The sequence below is a fragment of the Chiloscyllium plagiosum genome, chromosome 14, assembly GCF_004010195.1.
Source record: "Chiloscyllium plagiosum isolate BGI_BamShark_2017 chromosome 14, ASM401019v2, whole genome shotgun sequence".
Lineage (NCBI taxonomy): Eukaryota > Metazoa > Chordata > Chondrichthyes > Orectolobiformes > Hemiscylliidae > Chiloscyllium > Chiloscyllium plagiosum.
In genome coordinates this window covers 79,410,348-79,430,498 of record NC_057723.1, presented here as the reverse complement: position 1 = coordinate 79,430,498, position 20,151 = coordinate 79,410,348, and the positions used below count along the sequence as shown (strand labels likewise).

Below are 20,151 nucleotides of genomic sequence, written 5' to 3'. Positions count from 1 at the left end.
GAGTCAGTTTTAACCCAATCAGTCTGTGAATGGGCAATTATAGAACAAACTAAAAGGGTTATTCAGATGTTTGGAACTTCAGTCTTCGCAGAGTGTAAAGAAGGTAAGGATTAGAAACAGAATTAATGTTTCAAATTCAATGTGACTCATCTTCATAACTGAAGAAGGAATATCAGACTCAAAACATTTACTCTGTTTCCCTCTTCACTGCCAGACCTGTTGAGTTACCCCAGCACTTTCCTTTTTTATTTAATATTTCAGGCTGATGGCCTTTCATCAGAATGGATGAATCGGTCTGAAATATGAGCTGTTTCTCTCAGCACACATGCTACCTGACCTTGTATTCAGACAATGGGATCTCACTGGTGTTTTAACTGGTGCCTGAGAAAGGAAGTCACTGTTTTTGTACCAGGCTGGTGGTCGGGATAAAAAGTCACAGTGTCCTTTGTGGATGAGGACATCCTCTGAAACTCCTTCCCCACTAGTTACCAGGAAGCTGGGAGGGACCACTCCATCTTCCTCTGCACCCTGCGTGACTTCCCCACCTCCTAATGCTGTGTTCCTCCAGCCTCCTGCCTGTCTACTGCCCACTCTGGACAGCAGGTACATGCACAGGTGGTGGTATGGTCAAAACTGCCTGGCTCTTCTGGGCCTTCAGGTGGACAAGAAACTAACTTGACAGGGCAGATTCCCACTGGAAAGCTGTTCCTTGAGACTGAATCCACCTACAGATATTGTACAAAGCTAAATCAGATTCAGTGATACGTGAGAGACACATGGCAATCTGATTCTGTTTTCTCTAGCTGCGATGACAATAATTGTCCTTTTACTGAACATTCTTTCATGGCAATAGATTTATCACCACTTCTCCAGATCATGGTGGATGCCCATCCAACTCTACACTGTATCGGGCTAAACAGGTAGCTCTGGTCTCCATAATTATGAGCCATACACCTTTCCCTGAAACATCGAGATGACAAAGACACCTATGTAAGGTCCCTACTCATTCACAACAGCTCCGCCTTCAACCAAACTAATATCCAAATTCTGAGACCTGGCCCGCCCACTGCACCTGGATCCTGCAATCAGTGAGGAGAGGCATCAGCATCTCCTCCAGGACAATCCTCAACACTGGCACCCTGCAAGGCTGTGGACACAGTCTCTACTGTACTTCCGGTACACTCGTGAATGTGTGGCCAAATTTTATCCTAACTCTATCCACAAATTCACTGACAACACCACTGTTGTATGCAGATATAAAACAATGATGAGACAGAATTCAGGAAAGAGGTGGGCTACTTGGTGACATGGTGTAAAGGTAACAATCTCTCTGTCAACCTCAGCAAAACCACAGAGATGCTCATTGACTTCAGGAAGCAAGGTGGAGGGCACAGCATCTATCTACATCAACAGAGCAGAGGTGGAGCTGGTCAAGAGCATCGAGTTTGTAGGAGTGACAATCACCAACAATCTGTCCTGGTCCATCCACATTGATGCAATGGTCAAGAAAGCACAACGATGCCTGAACCTCCTCAGGAGGCTAAGGAAATCCAGCATGTCCTGAAAGGCCTTCACCAATTTTTACAGATTCAGCACAGACAGCATTCGATCTGGATGCATCACAGCTTGGTACAGCAACTGCTCTGCCCAGGACTATAAGAAACTACAGAGAGTTGTGAACACAGCCCAGTCCATCACACAAACCTAACCTTCCATCCACTGTCTCCATCTACACTTCCCACTGCCTCAGGAAGGCAGCCAACATCATCAGAGACTCCTCCCAGCTCGGTTTTAATCTCTCCCAACTCCTCTGCGAGGCAGAAGATACAAAAGCTTAAACACAGGTTCAAGAACAGTTTCTTCCCCACTGTTATTAATCTTCTGAATGGACCTCTCACATTTAAATTTAATGTTGTGCACTCCCTGTGCACCTTCCCCGCAGCCATAACATTGTATCCCTCACTCAGTTCTATCATCCTAATGCACTTTGTATGGTATGATCTGCCTATACTGCTCACAACAAAACTTTTCATTGTACCTAGGTACATGTGACAATAATAAAATAAAACAAAATAAAACCAAAATGAGCTATACAGCTATGAGAAAGAGAATTCATGTTATGTGTGGATCCTTACTCTCCATTCTCTAAGGGGAGAAGGTGACAAAATGAGTGCAATAACTCCCAAGACATAGATCTGTAATAATACTTTGAGCAGAGCGCATGCCTTATTCATGCGCACCTAATTATCCACTAGCTACATTTCATAACCAACAACAAATATAAGCCACCTGTATTGAGCAGCATGAATTGGTCACAAAAATAAAATCAAGCTTATAAAGGATTTTGGAGTCTCCTTTCCAACCCCTTGGGCTCCACTTTCTTGAGATGGTGTTAGGGGAACATTCAGGATCAATCTGGCGGCTGTCACAATGTGGGCAATAGCAGAAAGTTCTTACACCATCAAAAAAAAATTACTTCACGATTTTTATTTCACAGAAAGTTGCCCTAATCTTTCTGACACTCTGATCTCAATCTTAAGTGATATGCCTTATTCGTGCGTAGATTTTGATAGTTTTGGATAGCAGAGCTCAAGACTGTGCTGAGCCAGTATATATTAACATGGTCATTGGTAAGGATTACTGGTGAGTGATCTGGGGTGGAAATGATTCAAACTGGGATGCCATCGCTGGTTCCTCAATAATAAAACCTGGGGCTTTCCAGTGTCCCAGCAACTCATCAGAGGAAAGATCACCCAACCTGAAATGTAAACTCTGATTTCTCTTCACAGACACTGCCAGATTTGTTGAACTTTTCCAGCAATTTCTGTTTTTGTTTCTGATTTACAGCATCCACAATTCTTTCAGTTTTTATTAAGGGGAAGTGTAACTTTGATACTCTTCAAAAGGAAGAAACATTTCCAGCTCAGTCGTAATGAAATGGATGTAAAACACAAGTGCAACACGATCTGAAAATGCATTGCATACAACATGTACTGCTCAAAAAACGGTGAGGCACATTCCGTGGTGTTTTCAGCACACTCTAGCGAATGTACTGTCAAACATTAAACAAAAATAAATCAACATTTCAGTCAATAGAAAACGATCACCCATATTTCTTTGAGAGGATTTCAGTGGTCAGCACAGACGAGCAGCTTTTTTATAGAAAAAAAACCTCAGGCAAGACTAAGGTTTGTAACAAATTGGCTCCTTTATAAGTGACAGTGAGTATACAGCAGGGTCAAAACAGCAAATCTAAATTTACATAAACCCTAAAACACAACTTCCTCACTGGTTAGGGTCAGGCTCCTTGTATTTTTCCATCACAGCTTTAAATGGTGGATACTTGTGATTCCTACTGCTTTGCTGGCTGTGATTTTTAATCCATATAATTCCATTTCACTGTACCACTGCTGGCCTTTCACTGTCTTTAAATAATATACAGGCAATACTCTAGAGGTGGATAGAACTTGGCTCAACCACTCAAAATTGCCTTTTTATGAATAACTGGTATTAACCAACATAAGAAACATTGGGACACCGTGAGTTACTAACATATCGCCAAGTTTTATGGATGGTTAGAAATGAGAGCAGATATTATGCGTCCTTACAAAAGCCCATGTTACTATGGTAACGACTGTCTCCATGAAAAAGGGTCTGACAAACCCTTTTGAGGAATAAAAAGGGATAAGATGAAAACTAATGTTGATAAAAAAAACTTTGTCAAATATTTTTATATTGAACATCATTAAGCAATGATCACCACTTACAAGTACAGGACCTCGCTGAAGTAGTCAGAAGGAAGTACAGCTTTTAGGTAAAATGAGACTAGCATTCTCTTTAAGATATATATAATATAAACAATATGTGAGTTACTAGGACAGCAATAGCATTCTTTACAAACTGTTCCCCTTGATTGGGGTGAAAAGTCACATGACACCAGGTTATAGTCCAACAGGTTTATTTGAAATCACAAGCTTTCGGAGCGCTGGCCCTTCGTCAGGTGAAGTGGATGTCACCCAGTGCCATGTGACCTTTGACTTTGTCCATCCCAAACCAACACTTCACAGCTCCCCTTGATTAAAGGGAGTCTGGTGCAAGCGGAATCCTTGAATTTTTGTTTCTTTTAGGCAATTACCCTTCCGTATTTTGTGGACTGAGATAGTTTCCACAGGAACCATTGACACAAGTCCCTGAGATGGGAACCTATTCATCATGGCTTACATCAGTCAGCAGAGGTGCTTTTACATTATATAAGTCCATTTATGGTTTTCGCAATGACATTTACAATTAAAGTCTAAAAGAAGGTAACTCATCTTGTTCAAACCACAGTGAAAAACCACTAATATCATGCGGGTTTTAATTCCCCTTCCTGCTCCCTTTCAAACATGACCATCCTTAGCCTTCTCCATTGCCACAATGAACCAAACTGCAAATTGGAGGAACAACACCTCATCTTCTGCCTGGGCAGCCTACAGCCAGAGGACTCAAAATTGAGTTCTCCAATTTCAAATAACCTCCCTCCCATCCCCCAACTCCCTACCCAACCTCTCGCCCTCCATTCCACTCCTCCCTGTCACTTACTAGATTCATTCCTCCCATTGACCAACCAGGTCATATCCTCTGCCTGTCTCCACCCATCCCCACTTCACCACCCTGCCCTCACCATCCTCTTTATCTGCAGCTCCCCCTACACCCACCCCCAGTTCTGAAGAAGGGTTACACCCAAAACGTCGGCTTCCTCATCTCCTGAAGCTGCCTGGCTTGCTGTGTTCTTCCAGCCTCCTGCCTATCTACCTTGGATTCCAGCATCTGCAGGGTTTTTTGTCTCTAACTAGATTTGCCAGCTGACTTACATCCAATGCAAACAGCGCGTACCAGGAATGTACACTGAGCAGTAAGGGTGATGTGTTGACCCACTCTCCTAAAACAACATTTTTTAAAAAAAACAGCTTCATACCAATCTTTGAGGCTCAGGCTCACACACAGGGGGTTTTCAGACTTGCCCATGTTTTGTGGTAAGTTGGGAAAAATGTTGATTTTTGAGCCTCTTTATAGGCGCAGCTGTGCTCCCTTTCCCTCGCACAAACCTGAATACAATGAAGCAAACTGAGCAATAGTGACAGTAAATATTGAAATGGATGGTATTGTCAACATTTGTGTTAGCTACATGAGCTAATTGGAGAATGCTGACCATCCAGATGCTGAAGGAGGACTTCAAAAATCACCAAATATATGATTATAACACTGGGTTTTCATACAAGTCCAGTATATGGTTTGTTCTACAGTGTATTTACAATTTTACAGCCTATACTGTTCAGCCAGCTATATTCGCTATAGCAATTTTCCTGGAACTTCATAATTATACGCCACACTAAGCTCACACAATGTCAATTCCCTACGTTACTACTGATTTTATTTATATTACATAACCTCTGCCCCAAAGTAGCCACTGGAAATCAATGGGAAATCAAAAATAACTATCAATATTATAAACACAAGGAAGAGCAAAAATGCAGCCGTCAATTCATTTCTTTTCAAGGTTCTGGTAACATTCACAAATCAATCTCTCTTCATTCTCAGTATATATGGTATCATAAGATCCTGATTGATTGAGTTACTGTTTCCAACTCATTGCCAACCAGTTCCCCACAGGATTCCAGAAACTGGGGCACTATTGACATCCTGACTCCAGCTGTCCACAGAGGAGGCATCACGACCTTACAATTGCTGCGCTTATGAAAAACATGCAGAAATTCAAGAACAGATCATCATTATAACAACTTGAATCTGAATTCTGTAGAAATGAATCTCAATGAGTCCCATCTCAGAACCCTACAAGATTAGGAGGACAATGAACTCCAGATCCTACTCAGAATCCCAATACAGAAAACTAATTCCGTTCCATTAACCAAATCTCTACCACTTCCTGCAATTTCAGTCTAATAAAGCCACTGCTCCATGGACTTAGTTAAACCTGTCTCTTACTATGTACAATTCCAAGTGAAGAAGCCCCATCTCTTCACTCTCAGTTTCCAACAACCAACATCACTTTCTATTCACTTCCACTCTACATAACAACAAAGCACTTCCTGTTCACAGTCAATAATTCCAAAGCAACAAACCCCCTCACATTCATTTAGATTGTAGAAATTCCAGTGCATTAAATCTTTTCTCATTTTCTCCAATGGGGTGTAGAATACTCATAAGGCAGTCTTCCTGTTCACTCCTACAAAGTGAAATTTCAAATTTATATATAAATATTCTCCCGTTGCATAGATTTTAATAATCAGCCTCTAAATACTGCGAATCTACCATCAGAAATGTTTAAAGATGCCACCACGTTCTCAGAACTTCTTCAAAATATATTGTACCTGCACGTTCTGCAGCTGATGTTTTGGTTAAATTATTGAGTGAACAATTTATCAACTCGTTTGCATTACAGATCTTTTAAAACATTCTGTTTTTGTCTTCCGGAAGGTTCCATGAATAATTGCAGTTCAAACACAAAATACATTAGCCATTTCTTTTCTGTTTTAGGATTTGAATGGACTGAAAACCAAAGCCATTAACTTTGCAGGTTCCAATAGCTGCTTCGACATGGCTCACGATCAGTTCCAAGTGGAAGGTCAGAAACTTATCTGCAATCAAAGACTTTTAAATTAATTTGCTAAAGTTGAAACAATCATGGATTTGGATCCTGTACTTTCTTTTCACAAAACATGACAGCACAGGAAGTAAAAAATTAGAAGGATCAATCCAAAGAAAGGAAGCAAGTGATTATAACAAAGTGAAAATAATGTTTACTTGGAGACAGCTGGGTGAAATTTTGACTTGAATTCTTGTTCCTATTGGTGAAATGTTGATAACACTGAGCAAGCCTATTTTGTTTGGTCTCTCATTGGTTGCCTTAATACTGCTGTGTGGTGCTGACATCTGCATTCCCCTATACCTGCTAAAGACACATCCCCATGGCTCATATTTACACAATGTGGCTCCTCTCTGCTTTAGCAACTTCCTGCTTGAAGCCAGACTCAAACCAGTGAAGTACTGAAGACAGAAGGAAAGACCTGTTGCACTCTGCAGGACCTTGTTTCCACGGTTTCCACTTCATGCAGACTCGGGACTGCTTGTAGCTCCTGCAGGCTTCTTCTTTGTGCGCAACTTGACACTCTTCGATTGTGGCTGAAAAGAGAGACATTAAAAGACAACTAATTACATCTTTTGCTTTAGAAGTAACTCACTTATAACCACCTTATCCCCACTAGCAGAAGAAAGATTCACATTACATCATTGCGTCCTCATAATGCTTATTATTTCTTCATGGGACAGAGGAATTGTTACCCCGGCCAGTGATTTTTGCCCAATCCTTAATAACTAATGACCCGCTGGGCCATTTCAGAGCGCAGTTAAGAGTCAACCGTAATGCTGTGGGACTGTCGTCACAGTAGGCCATACCAGGGAAGGATGGAAGATTTTGTTTCCTAAAGGATTTTCGGACTGTACTGTCCATTACTGGCCTCAGCACTATGTTCAGACTGGGTAAAATTAGCCAATGGTTATTAATGCAGATCATAAATAGTCAAAGACCTAGCACTGATCCCAGTGACATCCCCCTACTTAATTTTTTCCAAGTTGAAAGTGGCTCATTTGGCCTGACTCCCCGTAGGATTAATTAAGTTAAAGGGTAAGACATGGCACGACAGCTCCCAAACATAGTCTGCTCCTTTTGCACGATTTGGGTAGCTGGGTACGTTTCCAATGCCCGGGACCTACAAGTGTCTCCAACTGGAGCTCCTGGAAGCTGGAGTTTCAGAGTTGGAGCGACACCTGGGGGCACTGTGGAGCATCCACGAGGCAGAGAGTGTCATGGACAGCATGGATAGGGACGTGGTCACACCGCAGACTCAGACTCCACAGGCAGTAAGGGAATGGGTGAGCACCAAGCAGAGCAGGAGGACTCTGCAGGCAGAGCAGGAGGGCTACGCAGGCAGTACAGGAGGGCTACGCAGGCAGAGCAGGAGGGCTACGCAGGCAGTACAGGAGGGCTACGCAGGCAGTGCAGGAGGGCTACGCAGGCAGAACAGGAGGGCTACGCAGGCAGTGCAGGAGGGCTACGCAGGCAGAACAGGAGGGCTATGCAGGCAGTGCAGGAGGGCTACGCAGGCAGAACAGGAGGGCTATGCAGGCAGAACAGGAGGGCTACGCAGGCAGTGCAGGAGGGCTACGCAGGCAGTACAGGAGGGCTACGCAGGCAGAGCAGGAGGGCTACGCAGGCAGTGCAGGAGGGCTACGCAGGCAGAGCAGGAGGGCTACGCAGGCAGTGCAGAAGGGCTACGCAGGCAGTGCAGAGGGCTACGCAGGCAGTGCAGAGGGCTATGCAGGCAGTGCAGAGTCTACATAGGCAGAGCAGGATATTGTTGAGGGGAATGGCCTCTCAGGGGTTAACAGCAGCAGCCAAATTCATGGCACCATGGTTGGCTCTGCTGCAGAGGGAGGGAGAAATAGATATGGAAATGCTCTCGTTCCCACCTCAGGCGACTGTCTGTGTGGAGTTTGCACATTCTCCCCGTGTCTGCGTGGGTTTCCTCCGGGTGCTCCGGTTTCCTCCCACAGTCCAAAGATGTGCAGGTCAGGTGAACTGGCCACATTAAATTGTTCATCGTGTTCAGGGCGTTAGTCAGAGGGAAATGGGTCTGGGTGGATTACTCTTCAGAGGGTCAGTGTGAACTTGTTGGGTGGAATGGCCCGTTTCCACACTGTAGGGAATCTAATCCAATCTAATCTTATCGTGAATTCAATCATAAGGGGAATAGATAGGTGTTTCTGTAGCTGCAAACAAGAGTCCAGGACGGTGTGCTGCCTCCTGGTGCGAGGGTCCTGGATGTCTCAGAGCGGTTGCAGGACATTCTGGAGGGGAAGGGTGAACAGCCAATGGTCATGGTACACGTTGGTACTAATGACGTCGGTTAAAAAAAAGGATGAGGTCCTAAAAGCAGAATATGGGGAACTCGGAAGAAAGTTGAAATGTAGGACTTCAAAGGTAGTTATCTCAGGATTACTATCAGTGCCACAAGCTAGTCAGTGTAGAAACAGCAGGATATACAGGACGAACACATGGTTAAAAAGATGGTGTTGGCAGAGAGTTTCAGATTCATAGGGCATTGGGACCTGTACAAACTGGATGGGTTACACCTGGATGGGTTACAAACTGGATGGGTTACACCAGGACCAGATCTGATGTCTGGGGTTGGGGAGGGGGGGGTCACTTGGTAGAGTGGTTGGGGAAGAGTTTAAATTAGTGTGGCAGAGGATAGGAACCAGAGGAATAGGGCAGTAGATGCAGAAATTGGGGGAGAAGTAGAAACCAAGGCAAACATTACTATGAACAAGACCAGACAGGGAAACGCAGCTGAAAAGAACAGGGGAGGTGGTCAGAAATACATGTGTTTCAATGTGCAGGGGAGGTCATGCCTCTCTAACTTGACTGAGTGTTTTGAGGAGATGACAAAGATGATTGATGAGGGAAAAGCAGTCGATGTGGTCCATATGGACTTCAGTAAAGCTTTTGACAAGGTCCCTCTTGGCAGACTGGTACAAAAGGTGATGTCACATGGTATCGGGTGAGCTGGTAAGATGGATACAGAACTGGCTTCGTCATAGGAGACAGAGGGTAGCAGTGGAAGGATATTTTTTGGAAAGGAGAGTTGTGACAATGGGTCTTCCACAGGGATCAGTGCTGGGACCTCTGCTGTTCGTGGTCTACATAAATGATTTGGAGGAAACGTAGTTGATCTAATTAGTAAATTTGTGGATGATACAAAGATTGGTGAAGTTGTGGATAGTGAGGACGATTGTCAGAGGATACAGCAGGTTATAAGTCAGTTGGGGGCATGGGCAGAAAAATGGCAGATAGGGTTTAATCCAGAGAAATGGAAGATGATATATTTTTGAAAGGTCAAGGAAAGATGGAAATTATACAGTGAATGGCAGAGCCATTAGCAGTATGACATGCAGAAGGATCAGGATGTGCAGGTTCACAGATCACTGAAGGTGGCAGTGCAGGTAGATAAGGCGTAAAAAAGGTCTATGGCACACTTACCTTCATTGGAAGGGGCATTGATTATAAGGATAGACAGGTTATAGAACTTTGGTTAGGATACACTTGGAATTTTGCATACAGTTCTGGTCACCATACTACTAGAAGGATGTAGATGCTTTGAAGAGGGTACAGAAAAGGTTTACCAGGATGTTGCCTGGTCTGGGGGATTTTAGTGATGAAGAAAGGGTGGATGGGCTGGGTTTGTTTTCACTGGAATGCAGGAGGTTGATGGGTGACCTGATAGAAGGTTATAAGAATGTGAATGGCATAGAGTGGAAAACATGAGGCTTTTTCCCAGGGTGGAGCGGTCAATTACTAGGGGTCACAGGTGCGGGGGTGGGGGTGAAGAGTATAAAAGAGATGTGCGAGGCAGGTTTTTCACACAGAAGCACCCGGATGAATACCTGAATAGGAGGGGAATAGAGGGGTATGGATCCTGTAAGTGAAGACAGTTTTAATGTGGAAGGGCAAAATCTGTCAGCATAGGGCCGAAGGGCCTGTTCCTGTGCTGCACTGTTCTTTGTTCTTGTTCGAGATCATCCTCTGCCGATGTTAGTGTAACACTGCCAACACCAGAAGCTCTTAACTTGCATGTCCGAACCTTTTACGTGACACTTTATCAAATAGCTTTTGGAAATCCAAATACACCACATCTATAGGTTCCCCTTTATCTTTGGAACTTTGGCCAACTACAACTAATGCATCCACTATCACTCCAGCCAAGTCTTTTACAATCCTCAAAAAAGGCCATTAGGTCCAGAGAACTCATCAGCCTTTTGCTACTTGAGTTTTCCAATGGTTTTTTTCCCCTGGAAATAGTGACTGCTCTAAGCTCGTCCATCCTTTCCCCATTGTGATTTTCTCCTCTTCTTAGGATGTTTTTTGCGTCTTCTCCTGTGACGATAGATACAAACTACATAGAACATAGAAAAGTACAGCACAGAACAGGCCCTTCGACCCATGATGTTGTGCCAAGGATTAATCCTAATGTAAAATAAAATAACCTAACCCTCAATTCACTGCTGTCCATGTGCATGTCCAGCAGTCGCTTTAATAACCCTAATGGCTCTGTTTCCACCACCACCATTCCATGCATTCACAACTCTCTGTGTGAAGGACCTACCTCTGACGTCCCCTCTATACCTTCCTCCTAACACCTCAAAACTATGACCCCTCGTGTCAGTCAATCCTGCCCTGAGGAAAAGTCTCTGGCTATTGACTCTATCCATCTCTCTCATTACCTTGTACATCTCGATCAGGTCACCTCTGTTCCTCTTTCTCTCCAGAGAGAAAAGTCTGAGCTTAGTCAACCTCTCTTCGTAAGGCAAGCCCTCAATCCAGGCAGCATCCTGGTAAAACTTGTTTGCACCCTCTCCAAAGCTTCCATATCTTTCCTATCGTCCAAAGCCTCAGCCATTTTCTTCTTTCCCACTGTTAATTCCACAGTTTGATCTAAAAGTGCTCCTGTTTTCTAATGTAGGCCCTCGCTGGTCACACTTCACTACCAGAACGGCACTTTTCATGCTACGTATCTTACTGGTAACCCACGGAGACCAAGATAACTGGATCTTTTCCGTCCCACTCTAGTCCTGCAGAGACATCCTTAACCTTGGCACTGTGCAGACACCACCACCTTCTGGACTCTCACTCTTGTCCCTGTATCTAATCAGGGCAGAGGATGCCTGCTATTGGCCCTTGTTGACCCAATCCATCTATTCATCGACTTGTTACCCATGCATCATCATGACCAATAATTCTGTTGTCTCTTCAAAGAATTTCAGTAGTTAAGCTTGATATCAAATGTTGCTTTGAAATCTGTATTTTCCTTGGAATACCATACTCACTTCTGGTCTCCAGGATGTGGCCGGGGTTGGAGAGTTTGAGCTATAGGCAGACGCTGAAAAGGCTGCGGCTGTTTTCCCTGGAGCGTCAGAGGCTGAAGGGTGACCTTATAGAAGTTTGTAAAATCACGAGGAGCATGGATAAGGTGAATAGACAAGGTGTTTTTCCTGAGTGGGGTAGTCCAGAACTAGAGGTATAGGTTGAAGGTGAGAGGGAAAAGATTTAAAGAGACCTAAGGGGCAACTTTTTCACACAGAGGGTGGTGCATGTATGGAATGAGCTGCCAGAGGAAGTGGTGGAGGCTGGTACAATGACAACATTCAAAAGGCAGCTGGATGAGTATATGAATAGAAAAGGTTTAGAGGGGTATGGGCCAAGTTCTGGCAAAAGGGACTAGATTAATTTAGGATATCTGGTCATCATGGATGAGTTGGACCAGAGTCTCTTTTCTGTGCTACATCTCTATGACTCTGCATTACTTAAGTATCCACTGAGAGCAGACTGGAGGTCACCTTTGGAAATGGAGGTTAGAGATCAACAGAAATCAAGTTTGATGGGGTTGGAGGATATTGGGCACCAGGAACACTGAGTCTGTGCTAGAAATCCTCTGTGAATTACAGGAGTAGGAGCAATGGAATTGCAGACACTGACCAGTGCAAATATTAATAGTGCACTGGATAGGCAGTGAGTAAAGGGACTAAGGTGAACAAACACAGGATACCTCTGAACGCTGCAGCTTCTGTTTAGGAGCTTTAAGGCTCTGGGTGCGTTTCGGCACTTTCTCCACATCATCATCCAACTGCTCAGGTTTCACATCCGGCTGCTCTCCCTCGGACTTGGGGGCTTGGGTGCTCCTTACTTCTTCCCCTGAAGGAAGCCAGTGCGTGTCTGAGAAACAGCAAGGCAAGAAAAGACAGGGTGAAAGTCAAAAGCAATAGTTAGTAAGAGGACACTCCGTAAAGATATTTCTTCTCAAAACAGTGCTGACACATCAGGAGTGTAATTTTCAAATAAATGGAGACAACTATCTCACAGAAAATGGGCCATTTCAAACAACTTTTATATTGTATATTTTCATCATGGCAAGTGCCCTTGGGTTTTGGTATGTTAGAGGTAATATATAAATACGTTATGATGTGTAAATAATTAATACAGCTCTCTGATTCATGCCTTGACACTGACACCCCTTTATTGATCATTATTCAAATAATCAGATTATAACCAAAAAATAAACTAGCTACGTTGGTATCATAATCAAATATTTCTGTTCAATGGTTAAAAACAAAATTAAAAACACTGTCTTTTATCTCTGCAATAAAATGTCAGTAATATCTGGACTTGAAAGTGATTCAATCTACGTTGAGTGCTGTATCACAGAATACCTGCAATGTGGAAACAGACCATTTGACCCATCATGGAGGGAATCCTGAGGGACAGGATGTACGTGTATTTGGAAAGGCAAGGACTAATTAAGGATAGTCAACATGGCTTTGTGCGTGGGAAATCATGTCTCACAAACTTGATTGAGTTTTTTGAAGAAGTAACAAAGAGGATTGATGAGGGCACAGCGATAGATGTGATCTATATGGACTTCAGTAAGGCTGCCTGACCTGCTGCGCTTTTCCAGCAACACATTTGCAGCTCTGATCTCCAGCATCTGCAGTCCTCACTTTCAGTGAAGAGGGTTACCTCAGATTACAACAGGATCTGGACCAGATGGGCCAATGGGCTGAGAAGTGGCAGATGAAATTTAATTCAGATAACTGCGAGGTGCTGCATTCTGGGAAAGCAAATCTTAGCAGGACTTATACACTTAATGGTAAGGTCCTAGGAAGTGTTGCTGAACAAAGAGGTTCATAGATCCTTGAAAGTGGAGTCGCAGGTAGATAGGATAGTGAAGAAAGCATTTGGTTTGCTTTTCTTTATTGGTCAGAGTATTGAGTACAGGAGTTGGGAGGTTATGTTGCAGCTGTACAGGACTTTGGTTAGGCCACTGTTGGAATATTGTAAGGGGCAACTTTTTCACGCAGAGGGTGGTACGTGTATGGAATGAGCTGCCAGAGGAAGTGATAGAGGCTGGTACAATTGCAACATTTAAGAGGCATCTGGATGGGTATATGAATAGGAAGGGTTTGGAGGGATATGGGCCGAGTGCTGGCCGGTGGGACTAGATTGGGTTGGGATATCTGGTCGGCATGGACGAGTTGGACCGAAGGGTCTGTTTCCATGCTGTACATCTCTATGAGTCTATGACTCTATGTCCACACCAACCCTCCAAAAGAAAATCGCACCCAGATTCACCCCCTACCTTATCCCTGTACCCCTTCATCTCCCATGGCTAACCCACCTAGCCTGCACTTCCCTGGACACTAAGGGGCAATTTAGCCTGGCCAATCCACCCTAACCAGCACATCTTTCGACTGTGGGAGAAAACTGGAGCAAACCCACAGACAGACAGTCACCTGAGGGTGGAATCGAACCCGGGACCCTGGGATGCTGTGAGGCAGCAGTGCTAACCACCATGCCACCCCACCATATCTTCCTGAGATATAATGGGGTGCAGCATAAATTAAGACTCTCTTACAACAATTTCTCCTGATGTAACCGCTAAAATGGACAATTCATTATATTGAAAATTCAACATTCAATTCTTCCATTTTGGTAATTCTCATCATAAATATCATGAACACTGCACTTACACATTGGCGCAACAAGAATAAAATAACCTCATTATTGCTTTCAGGTCAGAAAAAATCCTTGTTGTTACCCATCTCATCATGAGAAATGATTAATACACAGCAGAGGTGTCACTGTAATCAGTCGGGAATGCATGCCTTTTATATCAGGTTGCCAGCTTATAAAGACACCCCTTTGCCAGTTCCCTTCTATTTGTAATAAAGCGGTTTGGCTAGACATGGTTTGAATGGAATGATCAGTGTGTGCAATAAATGCAGGCTGAATGGAGAGGGTAGAACTTACAGTCAATTCCCAGTTTGAGGCACGAAAGAGAGAAAAAACAACAAGAGTTAAAACATTGGAGATGAAGCAGAAACTCCTGGAGAACACCTTAATGTTTCAGGGAATTAGGTGTTCCACTGGCTCTGTGAAGGAACATTATTAAGTCATTCATTTGGAATACATGTGTGTAATTTCAACAATTTCTGACAGAAACCTTTGACACTGCACTTCCCCATCATCTGTATTCTTTAATAATGTACTAAATTATGAACAAGATCTGATTTTGCTAGTAGATTCATTCACCCCGGTTGTGCTGGGGTAGGTAATTAGGCAAATCTCCTTGTGATTCACTGAATTCCAGTGGGCAATACATCTCTGAATAGGCCTGCAGTACAAAGTAATGCTGGAAGCCAGACATTGGTAATACAGAAAGCAAACATTTTGCACCACATATCCTCATGTCCTTCCCCTAATTATAATTAATTCTGTTTAAATATATCAAGGGCAACTGAGGTGACCTGGGAAGGGCAGCTCCTATGCAATATTGTGTCATATCTTGTTCAGATTATGCTCAGTAGCTGGTGGAAGCAAGGGGAAGACTTTAAGCCAGTGCCTACACGATTGTCAGCTGAATCAGTCAGTCACAAAACTATCTAATAATGAAGTTCTATTGCTGTACATTATCACGTGAATCACCTAATAATTTTTGAGTGCATGTGGGGTCCATGATAGTGCATATTCTTCACTTCTCCTGCCTATTCCAGTCCAAACTGAAAATCTGGACCTTTGTCCTTTTAAATATTCAAATCCATCCCATTTGCACCTTAATAACTGGCTCAACTTCATCCCAAACACCCTTGATACAATTGAACCACTAACCTGCTTCTGACAGACAACACAGCACGCTCTGTTTTCATGCAATGAATCGACTGTTATCATGAACTGCCAACTAGTTTCCTTTATCTAGAGGCTCCTGGCACAGGCTAGTGCACAATGTTCACTGCACGTCTGCCTCAGTCATCATTAACTGAGCAGGCACCACAGAGAGAGGCAGCCAATGAATGATGGGGAAGGCAGGGCTTATCTTCATTCTGACTCATGAAGAGCCGAACTAATGGCTCTCTGGTTACTTAATGAAAAGAGGACATTAACATTCCACACACATGCACGCGCGGACGGACGGACGGGGACACACACACACACACCTTTAGCTCACTGAAGCCAAGTATCTTTCTTTACTCAGTTCAAGTTTATTCAGGCCATGTAATAGCCCACGCAATGCTGATGCAGAGCACAGCAGAACTCGTGCTGAACTATCTTAACTGAGTTACAATTAAATGCAGCCCCTGATCTCCCAGGGTCACCTCCACCAGTAGATGTTGTTTAAAACTCTGTTATCAAAAACTCTTCACACAGATGAAATTATACTCGGGTTCATCTTGATAATATGTGATAGTGTGAACTAGATGATAGGGGCCTCTTGCTGCCTCCTGATTTCATGGGATTCACAATAAAAATGGCAAGGTATAAATCAGAGAGACAATGTGCTTCCAGTCAATTCATACAATTCCACAGATGACTAAAATTTCTAAATTTTATTTAAATAAGATGAATAATGCTCTCAACCAGGAGTATGTAACATTTTTAACAATGTCAGCTTGTAGTACAAGGAGACATCTTCAGAACGTATTCACCAAGTGAATAATTGTCACTATTACCATTGATAATGCCTGCATGGAAACAAGGTACTGGAAATCTGGAAATAGAAGCAGCAAATGCTGAAAGTACTCAACAGTTCAAGGAGTGTTTCCAGACAGAGAAACAGAAGCAGAACTTTTGATCCATTCAGGGATGGGATTGAGCTGAATGGGTGCTAAAGACAGCACCACTGCCTGGGGCACCAGGGTCACATTGCCGTTCTGTCTACCAATAATTTTCTTCTGTTTGGGAAAACTGTGACCCTGGAACTCGCCTGATTTGGGAATGAGATCAACTAATGTTAACCGTCTCATTGTCAGCAGTCAAGTGTTTTGGTGGAGTGTGCAGTCTGAATGCTGGGACATGGACAGTTTTGGTAGTTGGAGATGACAATGCAGCAGGGGGCCATAGCTGGATAACAAGTAGGTTCATCAGAGGGAGCACAGCTACAAGCGCACTGAGCCATCAGCACACCCTTGCCACCGAGTGGCTCAAGCTGCTGGAGGTGTATCTGCTCGGACAGTGTAGGGGGTTATAGAACATAGAACATAGAAGAATACAGCGCAGTACAGGCCGTTTGGCCCTCGATGTTGCGCCGATCCAAGCCCACCTAACCTACACTAGCCCACTATCCTCCATATGCCTATCCAATACCCGCTTAAATGCCCATAAAGAGGGAGTGTTCACCACTGCTACTGGCAGGGCATTTCATGAACTCACGACTCGCTGAGTAAAGAACCTACCCCTAACATCTGTCCTATACCTACCACCCCTTAATTTAAAGCTAAGGTTGTGACCTACCTGAAGGGCTTTTGCCCACAACATCAATTTTCCTGCTCCTCGGATGCTGCCTGACCTGCTGTGCTTTTCCAGCACTACTCTAATTTTGACTCTAATCTCCAGCATCTGCAGCACCCACTTTTACCTACCTAATATCTTCAGGACATAAGTGGAAAGGCTAGGGTTCCAGAGAGCACCTGAGCAAACTATGGTGACACTGGTCTTTGGAGGACAATTCTCAGATGTTTCCTGCAGTTACGAAGGGGATTAAGATCCTGAGCAGTAGAGACAGCCCTGGGCACAAGGAGGACCAATAAGAGGAAGGAGAGGCAGGAATGCACATGCTCAGTACTGGTGGGATGGTTGAAGTTGGAATGCTGTGTACATGTCAGAAAACCTTTCACCTCTTCAGGAAGCAGTCATAAGAGTATAATCTCCACCTGGGCCGAAGGGCCTGTTCCCACACTGTAGGGAATCTAATCTAATCTAATCATAGTTCATTAATACACATTGCACCATCATTTATCAGCACACTTTGGGAGTGAGCAGGAGAGCAATCGTTGGCTTTCTTGGTTTACTGACCCACGGAATAAGGTGAACGGTAAAGTGATTTCTCCTACCTACCAGGCTCATTGATCATTTCAGGAATGTTGCCAATAGATGTTCTCATGAGGGGGTCAGCACTCCGCAGATGGATAGAGTCTTCGTCTCTGAGCAATGTCAGATCCTGCATGCTGAAGCTCCGCAGCTTATCCGACAGCACGCCCTGACCCTGGGCCAACAAAGCAGATAGGTATCAGATCAGCAAGGACGAGATCTGACAGCAACCCCACAATTAACCGGTAAAGACAAAACCAGAAGTCACCCTCCTCATTACTGGGAGAGCCCTAGGATCCAGCTCACTTGAATTCAAAGGACAAGTTGATCACTGTATAATGCAAATCAATTCTGAAGGCATGGCTATGTTTGTGTGCGGTGAACTTCCTTTATTAGAATTAGAAAGAAAAAGCTTTCAATGATCGAGAAGAGCATCTGATTACACATGACAGATCAAAGAGATACAGGCGACTGTAGGAGAGGCAGGGCCTTCATCAGCTCACCTCAATACACACCATCCTCAGAGGCACATCACACTACACACTGTATACAATACATACTGTACACACACTGGGTACACTGTCTCCACTGCACACCGTATACACTACACTGTACACACTGTATACAATACATATTGTACACACACTGGGCACGCTGTCTCCACTGCACACTGTATACACTACACTGTACACACTGTATACAATACATATTGTACACACACTGGGTACACTGTCTCCACTGCACACCGTATACACTACACTGTACACACTGTATACACTACACACTGTACACACACTGGGTACACTGTCTCCACTGCACACTGTATACACTACACTGTACACACTGTATACAATACATATTGTACACACACTGGGTACACTGTTTCCACTGCACACCGTATACACTACACTGTACACACTGTATACACTACACACTGTACACACACTGGGTACACTGTCTCCACTGCACACCATATACACTACACTGTACACACTGTATACACTACACACTGTACACACACTGGGTACACCGTCTCCACTGCACACCGTATACACTACATTGTACACACTACACACTGTGCACACAATGGGTACATTGTCTCTACTGCACACCGTATAGACTACACTGTACACACTGTATACACTACACACTGTACAAACTCCGGGCATGCTGTAGCTACTGCACACTGTATACACTACACACTCTGGGCACACTGTACCCACTTCATACACGACACACTGTACCCTGTGCACACTTTATACAATACACACTATACACACACCGGGCACACTGTACCCAGTGCACACTGTATACACTACAACTATGTACACACTGGACATGCTGTAGTTGCTGCACACTCTATACACTACATACTGTTTCCTATGCACAATGTATACACACTGGGCACACTACACCCACTGCACACTGTACACACTATACACTGTACCCAATGAACATTGTATACACTGTACCCAGTGCACATTGTATACACCACACACTGTACACACACCGGGCACACTGCACCCACTGTACACTCTTCACAGAGTCACACTGGTCATAGGGTCATACTGTTGGATGGCTCAAAGCTACAAGATACCTTGTGCCTCCAGGGAGGGGCAAATGTTGATCAAGGTAGTAATTTTCCCCTTCTCTTGCTGGATCCACACTGCCTCGCTGTCACATGGGGCAGGCAGGGGAGGGTGTTGGTGTTTGAGGAGGCACCTCCTTTCCCCTGCTGTGTGAGATTGGTAACTTCCTGGGTCTCTTGGTGAGATATGAATTAGCTGACAGCTTCCCCAAAGCTTCTTCTCTGGTTTGGACCAGGCAAGAGCTTCCCACAATCCCCCAATCCACAATCCCACAATCCCTCAATCCCTGTCCATGCAGCCAGTGAGAGCGGGAGGGAAAGGAGGGGAGGGGGACCCAGAGCCGGGAGAATGTACACAGGCAAAGGGGAATCTGGGCAGGAACGCCAACTCCATTTGGTTTCACCATCTCAGGGAGCCCCCTTTGGGCTAAATAAAAGCAAAATAACCTTTGGCTCACTCTAATGCAGAAGGGTCACAGTCAGCAGTGCATCAATCCAGGAAACAATGGACCAGGACAAACAGGCATTTCCACTTCAACACTGACCAAAGGGAGAGATACTGATTCTCCTTGGAGACCTCAATGCCAGG

General features: G+C 44.2%; 1 protein-coding gene across 2 annotated transcripts in view; it reads right to left on the bottom strand.

Annotated features, from left to right (window-relative positions):
- Positions 1–4,759: 4,759 nt before the first annotated feature.
- The window catches only part of LOC122556832 (receptor expression-enhancing protein 2-like), a 78,249-nt gene continuing 62,857 nt past the window's right edge, over positions 4,760–20,151 (bottom strand). Inside the window, exons 6-8 of one of the 2 annotated variants that reach the window (XM_043704061.1) lie at positions 18,002–18,149; positions 12,663–12,829; positions 4,760–7,182 (exon numbers count right to left, since the gene is read on the bottom strand). In XM_043704061.1, the coding sequence (XP_043559996.1) occupies positions 7,108–7,182; positions 12,663–12,829; positions 18,002–18,149 (390 nt within the window). In that variant the 3' untranslated portion in view covers positions 4,760–7,107. The remainder of the gene's footprint in view (positions 7,183–12,662; positions 12,830–18,001; positions 18,150–20,151) is intronic. The other variant, XM_043704062.1, reaches the window with a different exon arrangement.